The sequence below is a fragment of the Giraffa tippelskirchi genome, chromosome 1 (assembly GCF_054371585.1).
Source record: "Giraffa tippelskirchi isolate mGirTip1 chromosome 1, T2T-mGirTip1v1.2.pri, whole genome shotgun sequence".
NCBI classification, from domain to species: Eukaryota; Metazoa; Chordata; class Mammalia; order Artiodactyla; family Giraffidae; genus Giraffa; species Giraffa tippelskirchi.
In genome coordinates this window covers 55,619,164-55,631,890 of record NC_137275.1, presented here as the reverse complement: position 1 = coordinate 55,631,890, position 12,727 = coordinate 55,619,164, and the positions used below count along the sequence as shown (strand labels likewise).

Below are 12,727 nucleotides of genomic sequence, written 5' to 3'. Positions count from 1 at the left end.
ATAATGTTACATATGTTTTTCTTTAATATATGCCCTTTACTCAGGTTGAAGAAGTTAATTTCTAATACTAGTTGGAGGGTTGTTGTTTTTTAATCACAAAAGGGTGTTGGATTTAGTTGGACTCTTTTTGTATCTGTTGAGACTGACCATACAGGTTTTGTCTTTTATTCTATTAATATATAGTGTCTCCCATTAGTTGATTTTCTGATACTAAACCAACCCTACATTTATGGAATAAATCCCACCTAGTTGTGTTGTATAATTCTTTTTATGTGCTACCAGGTTAGAAGTTTTAGTATTTTTGTTGAGGATGTTTATTTTCATAAGAGATGTTGCTTTGTATTTTCCTCAGAATATTTTTGTATAGCTGTGGTACCAAGATCATACTGGTCTCAGAGTAAATTTGTAATTTTTGGAAGACTGAATAATTGGTACAAATTCCTTTGTAAACATTTGGTAGAATTCACCAGTTTATCCATCTGAACCTGGGCTTTTCTTTTTATGCAGATTTTTAAAAATTACTACTTAATCTCTTGTCATAAATATCTTCACATTTTCTATTCTACCTTGAGTCAATTTACATAGCCAGTGTCTCTCTAGGAATCTGTCCCTTTCATGTAAGGGATCTAATTAATTGGCACACAGTTGTCCATAGTATTCTCTAATAATCCTTTTATTTCTGTAAGGTTAGTAGTTATAGCCTCTTTCACCCCACATTTTAGATAGCTTTTTTTTTTTGGTCTATTCAGTTTTGTCCCTTTTGTTGATCTCTTCAAAGAACCAATTTTTGGCTTCACTGTTTTTTCTAAATTTTCTATTCTGTTTCATTAATTTCCATTGTAATCTATTATTTCCTTCCTCCTGCTTGCTTTGGCTTGCCCTTGATCTCCTTTTCGTATTGTCTTCAGTTAAATTATTGAAATCTTCATTTTAATGTAGATGTTTACAGCTTTAAAGTCCCTCTAAGTCCTACTTTGCTTGCATCTCATAGTTTCAGTATGTTGTATCTTCATTTTCATTTATCTCAAAGTAATTTTTAATTTCCCTAGTAATTTCTTCTTTGATGCATTGGTTATTTAGGGGTGTGTTAATTTCCAAATACTTGTGAATTTTCCAAGTTTCTATTGTTGATTTCTGATACCATCCCATCCATTGTAGTCAGAGAACATACTTTATATGAATTAAATCCATTTAAGGTTATTGAGGCTTGTTTTATGATCTAACATATGTTCTATCCTGGAGAATGTTCTATGTGGACTTAAGAATGTACATTCTGTTGTTGGATAGATTGTCCTAAGACATATTAGAACTAGTTGGTTTATAGTATTGCTTCAGTCTTCTAGGTTTTTGGTGATCTTTCTAGTTCTTCTTCCCATTATTGAATGAGATATTCAAGTCTCCAGTTGTTATAGTTGAATTGTCAATTTCTCCTTCACTGCTGTCAGTTTGTGATTCATGTATTTTGAGGCTCTTTGTTGCACATACATTTATAATTGTTACATCTTCCTGTTGGATTGACCCTTATTATAAAATGTCCCTCTTCATCTCTAGTTATATTGTTTTAAAATTTCTGTGATATTAGAATAGCCCTGTGAGCTTTCCTATGGTTAGTGTTGGCTTGATGAATCTTTTTCCACCGTTTTAACCAATCTGAACCCAAGGTATATCTCCTGTAGAAGCATATTGTCAAGTTTTTCTTTTATCCAGTATCAGTCTCTGCCTTTGTATTGTTTAAATCAGTCACACTTAATATATTGACATAATGGGATTTAATTCTGTCATTTTACTTTTATTCTATATATTTATCATTTGTTTTCCTCTATTTCTCTTTGCTTTGCTTTGCAGTGTGTGACTATTTTCTAGTTTAAAATTTTAATTCCTTTAATGATTTTTTCACTATTTTTGAGTAATTTTTCTTTGTAGTTATTTTAAGGCATATACATCTTGTTAGTATAAATCATACTCAGATTCTAATAAGTTAATTCCAGTGAGCTAGATGGCTCAGTGGTAAAGAATCTGCCTGTAAAACATGAGACATGGGTTCGATCCCTGTATCAGAAAGATCTCATGGAGAAGGAAATGACAACCTACTCCAGTATTCATGCCTGGGAAATCCTGTGGACAGAGGAGCCTGGCAGGTTACAGCTCGTGAGATCACACAGTGTCAGACATGACTTAAGTGACTCAGCAATAGAAAGACTACTCCCTTAAAGCTCTATTCCCTTTTCTCCATTTTTGTGCAATTGTTATTAGATATGCAACATCTAATAAGTTACAATGACATCATTATTACTTTATATAATTTTATGTCACTTAAAGGTTTGACTGGAATAGCAGGTATACATTTATAGCTTTTGTTACATTAACTTTTCATTTTTACCATTTCTGTATCTCATTTATTCTAAATCATACCTTTCCTCAGATCCTCAAAGAGTGTCAGCCAAACGAATGGGGACCAGGTTCTGTGTATGGCTGTTTGTGTATGGCACAACTGAGTTATCATTCACATTGCAGATTCGTGTGTTTGTTTTGACAGTTTATTGGCAGATGGTCAAAAATGTCTTGTTTAGTAATTTCAGTATATGAAGTTCAGTAATTTACAGTTCTGTCCAGTTAAACTTTGTGATGGTGAAGTATTTATAAATATATCTGCACTTTCTAACTTGAAAGTCAGTAACTACATGTGACTACTGAGCATTTGAACTGAATTTTTTAGTTTATATTAACTTTTAGATAACCACAGCTAATGGCTGTCATATTGGACAGTGAAGTTATATCTCAGATGTCCCCCTTTCTTAATATTAAAGCAAGAACCCCAAAATAAGTGCTCATAGTTTCATATGTTATAGAACTCATGGCCTGGGCCATAGGAATATTTTTTAAAGATAAAGAATCTGTTATATCTCCATCAGCCACCTAAAAATTGAAATGCAGAGAGACAAAGATTTTGGTACAGACACATATGTGGGGCGTCGGCCAAGAGAAGGGAGGTACACAGAGGGCTTGGGGCACTGGAGGATCCATGCCCTGGGTCTCCATCTCACTGGATGCCTCGCAAACAGTAAGGAGAGGGTTCTTTATTCTGCTTATAGGAAATAAGGAAAAGAAGAATGCTTCAAAGCTACAATTAGAAACATCTACCGTATGCAGATAGCAGTTGAGTAAAGGGAATGAAACTCATACTGCTCTCCATTGCAAATTTTTCAAAGAGTGTAATTGTACAAGTTCTTACAGATTCTCAGAATCTTTCCTTGTAGTCTTTGAAGTAAGGAGACAGAAGATCCTATTATCTTCACTTCTCTGTAAGGTATCCCTTTCATTGTCTTCTATACACGTTTTTTCAGGTTTGTATTGATGAAAGCTGAGCTGCTTAGGGGCTTAGAGATAACAGATATAAGCAAAATGTCCCCATGGGATAATAGGTTTCTTTTTTTTTGTAGTTATTTAACTTTGGGTCAGTATATGCAAAGCCCATTGTGGTTTTCCCTTCTCATATTGAGACACAGTGTAAAATTACACACTGTTACTTATCTCAGATAATGTAGTATCTACATCCCAGCTGCTTTCAGACTTCTGAAATCCTGTTGCCATTTCAATATAATGAAAGCCTGCACTGCAAAGCCTGTGACATTTAACATTTCATTTTCTCTGGGCCCACGTCAATGTATAATCAGGAACAAAAAAAGAAATTATAGTGTTCATCCCCAAACCATCATGGGATTAAAAAAAAAATACCTCTTTAGATTGATCTTAAAAATCATTTTCCCTCTCAAAGGCAAAACATGCTGCCAAGAGTGAAGTTAGAAGTCATATTAGCTTAATATTGTGAACAAGAATAAAGCCTACATATCAGTTGAGTTTTCCTACAGGTGAATTAACACTGCCTCCTCCGTTGGTCCCCAGGTCATAGATCTGTACTGGGGAATTGATGAAGATGAATGGGACAGCCCTGAGCTCCAGAAGACACGCATGAAGCTGCTGGAGGATTGTTTGAAAACTTCTGCAGGTCCATGTTTTGTTGTGGGTATAGAAACACTAATGCTTTATATTAAATTGTAGATGAATGTGAGAATTCTTGATTTGTGATTCTTAAAAGGCTTTTAGAATGGGGGGGGGAAATACTTGCTTTTCTATATCTATTTAAAATTCTCAAACTGTCTCCTTGTCCTCAGTGTGTGAGGACAAAACCCTCCACTTGCCATGAACAGCACTGCAAATTAACGGTAAATAATTTGAAGTGGTAATCGAAGGAAGGGCTTGGGGTTGACAACAATTTCCACAGCCCCTTGTGATCAGCAGTGAGGATTACTGTCAGTCCTCCAATAAGTATCCTCATTTTCCTTACATTTTATCATGTGGTATTCCATCCTAGTATCTGTTTCTCAGCATTAGGATTTCTGGCATGCTTTTTTAAACACTGTGGCTGAAACATTGTTGAACTAAATACACTGTGTCAGATCCACCAATAGGAATTGATATCATGTGGAAAAAATTGTTTTTACGGTGATTTTCAACCAGAGATGCTCAAGTGGAACATTACCATTAATTTGTCATTATTTTCTAAAGGGATATCCAAATCCAGTCCTCTGTGTAAACACAGTGGTGGTAAGAGAAGCAGGTCACTCTGTGGCAGGTGATGCACAAAATCATGGCCTTAATTTAGCTGAAGAAAGACCTTATCCTGAACCCAAACACTCCTACCAGCCAATAGGGAAGTTGGCCCTTTCCACACAGGATGTTCTGAGGCTGATGGATGCTTGTGAATTACTAGTGGAGAAAATGTCATAGTATACAATTAAAAGCTAGGTTCAGTGTATCAGTAACAGCTTTTAATATGTATTTGCATGTCCATTTATATTCAAACTCCACATAAAGGGTAAAGTACATAAAGGATGTTCTATAATATTTTTAGTATGTGGATAAATTATTCATTTATTCACCAGCTACTTAGTGATTGCTGTTCTTAGTGAATGCTCTTAGTGTTGGGGCAAGTAGATTTATATGAAATGATGATTTTGTAGGTCAGTTTCTTATGACTAATGTTAGAGTTGAACTGAGGAGGTAAGACTTTGTTTCCTCATGGAGAATCATTCTTATGTGGGACTTGCATCATTTTTATGTGGGGCTAACAAGAGAGGGCAGATGAATATCAAAGCAACAAGTAAACAACAAGTCAGATGGTAACAAGAGCTATGGAGAAAAATACAAAAAGGAAGGAAGAGAGGGAAGAGCAGTGAGGGGAGAGACTTGTTATTTTGAGTAGAAAGGTAGAGAAAGCCTCACCAGTAGGGTGACTGTGGAGGCGGCGGCAGGACACGGGACTAGGAAGAACCAAGTGGATGTTCCAGCGCACAGCTTTCCAGGAGAGGAGTTGGGGCACATGCGTGGCATGCTCAGGAAAGAGGAAGCAGGTGGGTGCCTGAAGCAGCATGAGCAGGAGGGTGTGGGAGTGGAGGCCACAGTGTGGGGCCTTGTCACCTTGAAACTGACTAGAAAGATTTTACCTGTACTTGGATATGAGAAGCCGGAGTACGTGGAGCAGAGGACTGAAAAGATCCAACTCATTCTAAAGCCTACCGTGGCTGCTGGGGATAGAACAGAGGGCAGAGCATGAAAACTAACGTGATGTGCAAAACAAGCACAATACATGGTTGGGGGGTAGAGAATGGACATCTAAAAACAGTGTCCTGTGGTCTGAACAGAATGCAGAAAATCCTAAAAGTCTAGATACCCGAAGAGCTAGTAGTGGAAGAGGAATTCAGACTTTTCCCGCGAGTCTTCCGAGGATAGAACTAGAGCAGTGGGCGGAAATCACAGGGAGACAGATTTTGGCTCCAGGTGAAGATGTTAGAGGCTTTAGCTTTCTCTCAGATTTGGGAGTCAGAGATCCCTGGGTCTCACTGACATTTCACAGCTGTGGGACATGGGAGGAACTTCTTTACTATTCTAAGCTTTGGCTTCCTCATCTGTAAACTGGAAATAATAGTTACCTGCCTCCTGGTGTCTTTCTGAGGATGAAATGAAATTACAGGACACTTTTTATAGTGTTGTTGTAATCATTATCTCTCAAAACTGCCTAAATTGTTGGTGATGCACTCTTTATAGATTCATCAAACTAGAGAACACAAAATCACTCTGGCAGAGATGCTGTAGGAGATATTCAAACACTGGAAGACAAGTTAGAACAAATTCCACCATGCTTAGAAAGCCAGATTTAGAAGACAAAGAGCTGTGTATGTGTATGCCCTGGGGCATCTCTATTGCTGTGATCTTCATAGCTTTAGACCAATCCAGCCTCAGAAATTCAGGGATAAGAGAGACATTCTCCTCCTTTTATCTTCCTGTAGAGTATCATACCCAGAGTAACTAAAATTAGTCATGGCCATTAATCCCTAGAAGTTGCTGGCAGGGGGATGAATAAAGACTTCGTAAGTTCATGCAGGTTCTGAGAGTAAAGGTTAACTGATAGAATACCAGTAACAACTTCACTGAACATAAGCAAATCATTTATCCTTCCTTCTGTTCCCTATTACACGTTGAAACTCAAGGTAACCATAATAAAACCCTGTGGACAGAGCCAGGATTCTTCACCCCAGTGATCCTAAATCATGCAAGGCCTATTTCACTGCTTATAGGAAAAAGTACGTCTCTTATGGCCTTTCCTGTTGTAACTATGGTAACAGTGGGCTATGTGTGTCGCTTTTGAGCTTCAATTTCCTTGCCCACTGCTCCCTTGTGATATTTCGAGAAGTCATGATGAACCCCCTGGGATGCAAAGCATGGCCTATTACTTCCCCTAATGCTGAAGTCTTTGGCAAGAAAATTCACTATTATTGAATGAAAAAAAAGTGTTTTTTATCTTCAAAGCTTTCAGATACTAGCCCTTATGTTAGTTACAAATTAAGTACCAAACAAAGCTTTCATTTTTGAGTACCTCGGGAATTGAAGTCCAAAGGGAACTTGGACTTAAGTGTTGTATGCAGATGGTTCTTTTCAACTTCTCTTCCTAAAAGCTGTCCTTTGAGATGGGGCCTGGGGTCCCAGAGACAGGCAGGCTCTGCCTGCTAATCCCAGGAAGTTCTTTGTACACTTGCTTTTAGTCCCGTGGAGGACAGAGTGATGGAGTAAGGTACCTAGACAGGTGTCCAATTTCACTCTCAGGATTAACTTGGGAGCCATACCACACTGAAATACATTATCTCTACTAAGAAAGAACAGCTTTTGTAGACGTGGATTAGAAGAAGGCTCAGACAGTGAGGAAAACCTACAATTTTTATTTCACAACTGGATTTAGAGCCCTAGTTCTGACAGGGCAGGTCACTGACCTCACCATGCTTTAATTATCACATCCATAAAATGGGAAAAAAAATAACAGTAAACTGAAAGTAAAATAAATATAAAAGGTTTGTTGTAGAAACCAAATGTTATGGCGTGAGAGTTCTTTGTAAACTATAAAGGGCTACACAAATATTAGTTATTATTCAGTGGTGATTTTAGTTAATACTTGGTGTTTATGTGATACTGGAAGATTTTCCCTTTGAAAATGTTGAGGATAGTCTCAACAGGAAAAGTGTTAATACTTGATTCAGACAGTCAGATAGTAAAGGGGTTTTATATTCTTAACATTATAAAATATAGACAGTATATATTAATTTGCTGAAATTTACTTACTAAGACCTCTACCTGCTCCCAAGAAGGGATTCTGATCAGGACTGCAGTTAACAAGGGGACAGCTGGGTCCAGAGTCACTATCTGTTTTTCCTTTTAAGCGCAGAGAATTGCCTCAGCCTTCACAAAGTATGGAAAGTTGAGCAGAATCTTTCCCCACCAGCCTGTCCCACCGACTTAATTCAGGAAAAGTCCTTATGAAGGGGAGAAAAATATCCCTCTTGGAGAGAGCAGAGTCCGTATACATGCTGCCTATCCCAGCCCTATTCCTCTTCACAAGATGTGCTTATGGGGAGAGAGGGTTTTCTTCTTGTCATTCCTCCAGATTCAGAACAGCGCCAGAGAATTGGTTGTGGGGTTTGGGCATTGACTCTGGATCTTGAGTAAAGGCCCATCTCTTAGCAGAAGTTGATAAAACCTTAAGTACTTTGCTGGCTTAGACTGGAGTTTGAAAAGCTTAGATAACTTTAGGGATGCTGCACCCTAATATGTGGGTGCATGCTTTGTGGGGTGCAGACAGTATCTCACTGCATTCCCTCAATCCACAGTGTGGATGATTTAGAAATCTACTAAGAAGGGTATTGGCAGGTTCCCCTAGGACAGCCACGCCTGGCCTCTGCACCCAAAAAAAGAGCACCAGTTAGAGACAGAGATTCCATGACTTAACATTCAGAGGGGTGTTCCCCACATCTTAGAGTCTGGACAAGGAAAATATGCCACCTGTAGTATTGTTTTGTTAATTCTCAGGAGTCTCAGGAAGCCAAAGCACTTGTAGCATTCTCATTGGGGCTACCAGATTCCACAAATACATTAGCATGGAGATCAAACCAGTCAATCCTAAAGGAAATCAACCCTGAATATTCATTGGAAGGACTGATAAACTGAAGCTGAAGCTCCAATTCTTTGATCACCCGGTGCAAGGAGCCAACTCATTGGAAAAGATCCTGATGCTGGGAATGATTAAAGGCAAGAGGAAAAGGTGATAAGGGATGAGGTGATTGGATGGAATCACCAACTCAGTAGACATGAGTTTGATCAAACTCTGGGAGATAGTGAAGGACAGGGAAGCCTGATGTGCTGCAGTTCATGGGGTCTCAGAGTCAGACACAACTTAGTGACTGAACCACTACATGTTAGCACTGAAGAGAGAAATAGTCAAGACCAAAGGGATGGGACTGTTGCTATCATTCTTACCTGAGTTTAAACAGATGCTGAAGCAGCCTTCTTACCTGCCCCCCAGCATTCACACACACTGCCATCAGTGGCAAAGGACAGAGAAAGAAAGGCCGTGCTCTTGCCTACCACAGACAGCTCTCAAAACCAGTATGCACCAAGGAAGAAGAAAGCTCAGCAGACTAGATTTTAAAGCAGAAACATGAAAACTTAAGGAATTAGACTGAGAAATCTATTACTTAGCAAGTTTAAGTTTTTCCACTAGCCAGAAGAGTAAAGACAAGACAAAGCCACAGCTGTTACTGGTAAAAATTAAACCATCCCATATTTGTACATTACCGAGTAAATTAAACCTATAGCATTTAGATCAGTTCATCATCACCTGTGTTACCAGTCTCCTTCAGCATTAAATTATACCCCCTTGACAGTTTTAGTTTCTTAACTTTTAAGAAAATCATACAGTGAGTTATTCAATTTAAAGAAAGAATTATTGTTTTTATAATGGCTTTGCTTTGGAAAATAGTTCATTTTATCCACATTTCAACTTACGGTTGACTTACCATTTTAGGTACACTAAAAAAAAATACATGAAAAATTAAAATAAGTGCTTAATGTTTGTACTTTAACAAAATGTACAGTTTTGTATGACTTAGTTTTCAAATTTGTAAGTACAGATTTATTATTTTAAAAAGTACTAAAATGGGGACACAGATTTGAACTGGAAAGTCATCTAAATGAAACAATCTAGACATTTTTAAAGTCCTTTTAAAAATTTTTTAAATAAAAATTAATCTAAAACCTCAGATTTTCTAGGTATGTTTTGCTTGCACAATCAAGAATTCTTTACATATAAAACTAAGCTTGTCCGTGGACTTCCCTTAATCACTAATGGTCCAGTGGTTCAATCCCAGGTCAGGGAACTAGTTACATGCCATAACTAAGAGTCCACATGTTGCAACTAAGACCTGGGGCAGCCAAATTAAAAAAAAAAAAAAGCCAAAATTAAACTTGTCCAGTTGAAATCAGCCAGATATCATAATTCTAAGATAGGTTCCATTAATAAATTGATTCCAGTAATAAATAACTTGAGCACCACCAAAAAAAAGTTAGAATGGGCAAACATTTAAAAATATTGTTAAAAATATAGTTATCTCACAGGTAGAAGCCAAAATAGTACCATTTGGTTAATTGTTGCTAATATATAAAATGTTTCCACAATAAATTTTTAATACTAATACATAAGCTATTTTCACAGTTTAACTCACTATTTCACAGCTTTTGTAAAGTAGCACATTTTATGTAGTTAAAAGAATTACAAAGAAAGTCAACTGGAGAGCAGTTAGTCTCCTTATAACTTCATTGGTAAGAAACTCTTCACTTAAAACTAGGACTGCAACAACTTAAAGAGCTTAGTGGAGATGTGGAGACAAAAGTGATTAAAATTTTCAGAGAAAAAGGGTCCTTCCTTGGTGAGCTGGCTTTACAGATAGATGTGTTCCAAAAGCATCAGCAGTTGTCATGAGACGTTTGCTGACCATTGGGCAACACGGGTGATAGAAAGCTGGGGTGGAAAAGCGAAAGTAAGGTCTTCTACAAACTCTTGGTATTTAGGAGACACAGTCCACAAGATCTTAACAGAAAATTCAAGACTCTTAGCACTGAAACACTTTAGTTCAAAGCAAACTGAATCAAACTGTAACCCAGTTGCACCCAGTTCAAATATTGAATGGACTGACATGATTAGATTCTCACCGTATCAGTCTAACATAGGAAAATGAACCCCTCAATTAAAGTTCTTTTAAATACAATGAAAATTACAGAATGTGCAAAGAATCAAGAAAATATGCATAAAAAATTTTAAAAAGTATACAATATAAGTCAGTCCCCAGGTGAGCAAGATGATAGAATGGGCAATCAAAAACTGTTAAAAATACATCAGTGAAAATTAAAGACAGGTAAATGAATGAGAAGATAATTTCAACAAAGAAATGAAATCTAAAAAAATAATATTTTAGGACACAAGATCTAAAATTAAAAATGCATTTGATGGGATTTAACAGAAGATTAAACATAAGACTGAATTAATGAACTCAAAGAGAAGTCAACAGAAAATGTTCAAACTGAAATACAGATTTTAAAAAATAGTAAAAACAGAATGAAGCAGAAGAGACATGTGAGCCACAGTCAGTCTCACATAAGAGTAACTGGAGTCCCAGAAAAAGAGGATGGGGAAAGTGAGAAATTTTCCAAAAATGTTTAAAGACATCAACCCATGTAGATTCAAAAAGCTCAGTAAACCGTAAGCAAAAAAAAAATTGCATCTGAGTTTGGACAGAGGAGTCTGGCAGTCTGCAGTCCATGGGATCTCAAAGAGTTGAATATGACTGAGCACACGAGCACAAACATTATAGTAAATGCTGAAAACAAAAAGGAAAAAATTAAAGGCTATGAAAAGGAAGAAAAACATTGCCTTCAGAAAAACAACATATTTTCAGCTGATTTTTAATATGGAATCTCTAGAAATCAAAAACAATGGAAAGTCCCAAATGTTGGAGATGAGATGGCAGAGTAGAAGGCCCTCCTCTCACAAGCACACCAAAATCACTGACTGAGAACAACTATCAATAAAAAAGACTGGGATCTGTTAACAAACAAACAAACAAACAAAAAACTCTGCATCCAAAGACAAAGAAGAAACCACTATGTGGTAGGAGGGGCACGCTTGCAATATAATCAAATCCCATACCACTCAAGGGAGCAGCCCACAAACTGGAGAATAATTATAGCCACAAGTTCCCCCATGAGAGAACAGTGAGCACCAGCCAGGCTCCCCAGCCTACAGGTCTAGCTTCCAGAGGAGGAGCCCCCCAAAGTGTTCAGCTTTGAAAGCTAGCAGGGCTTCATTGCAGGAGCACCATAGGATGGGGGGAAACAGACTCCACTCTTGGAGAGTGCACACAAGATCTCACGTGCACCAGGACCCAGGGCAAAAGCAGTAACTCCATAGGAGCCTAGGCTAGACCAGCCTGCTGGTCTTGGAGAGTCCAGAGAAGGCAGACTGGGGGGACACGGGGAGGGGTGCCATAAAGCTATCGCTCTCTCTGGGGTCATAAAAGCTGGTGGCAGACATAGTGGGGACCTATGTGAACTCTAACTAGAGGCAGACATTTTGGATTCTGGGCACCAAGACCTGGCCCTACCCAACAGCCTGTAAGCTCCAATACTGGGATGCCTCAGGCCAGATAACCAATAGAGCAGGAACATATCCCTACCCGTTAGCAGACAGGCAGCCTAAAGACTTCCTGAGCCCACAACCACCTCTAGACACACCCCTGCTCACCAAAGGGCCAAGACCCACCGTCACTAACCAGAAAACCTTCACAAGCCTCTAGACCAGCCTCACCCACCTGGGGGCAGACATTAGAAACAAGAAAACTACAGTCCTACAGGTCTGAGTCCACAAACACAAGTCAGAACCTACCCTGGGACTGGCTGGTCTCTGGACCTAAGAAAAGCTAAAGGCAAAGGAGAAAAGGAAAGGTATACCATTTGAATGCAGAGTTCCAAAGAATAACAAGGAGGGATAAGAAAGCCTTCCTCATTGATCAATGCAAAGAAATAGAGAAAAACAATAGAATGGGAAAGACTAGAGATCTCTTCAAGAAAATTAGAGATACCAGGGAACTTTTCATGCAAAGATGGGCACAATAAAGGACAGAAATGGTATGGACCTAACAGAAGCAGAAGATATTAAGAAGGGGTGGCAAGAATACACAGAAGAACTGTACAAAAAAGATCTTCATGACCCAGATAATCACAGTGGTATGATCTCTCACCTAGAGCCAGACATCCTGGAATGCGAAGTCAAGTGGGCCTTAGGAAACAT

At 38.2% G+C, this 12,727-nt stretch overlaps 1 protein-coding gene across 2 annotated transcripts in view; it reads left to right on the top strand.

Moving 5' to 3' along the window:
- Positions 1-12,727, top strand: part of NWD2 (NACHT and WD repeat domain containing 2) — a 219,212-nt gene that overhangs the window by 111,758 nt on the left and 94,727 nt on the right. The window contains exon 3 of one of the 2 annotated variants that reach the window (XM_081527388.1): positions 3,904-4,020. The exons of the other annotated variant lie outside the window; for it this stretch is intronic. Coding sequence (XP_081383514.1) covers positions 3,904-4,020 — 117 coding nt within the window. The remainder of the gene's footprint in view (positions 1-3,903; positions 4,021-12,727) is intronic. 2 annotated transcript variants of the gene reach the window in all.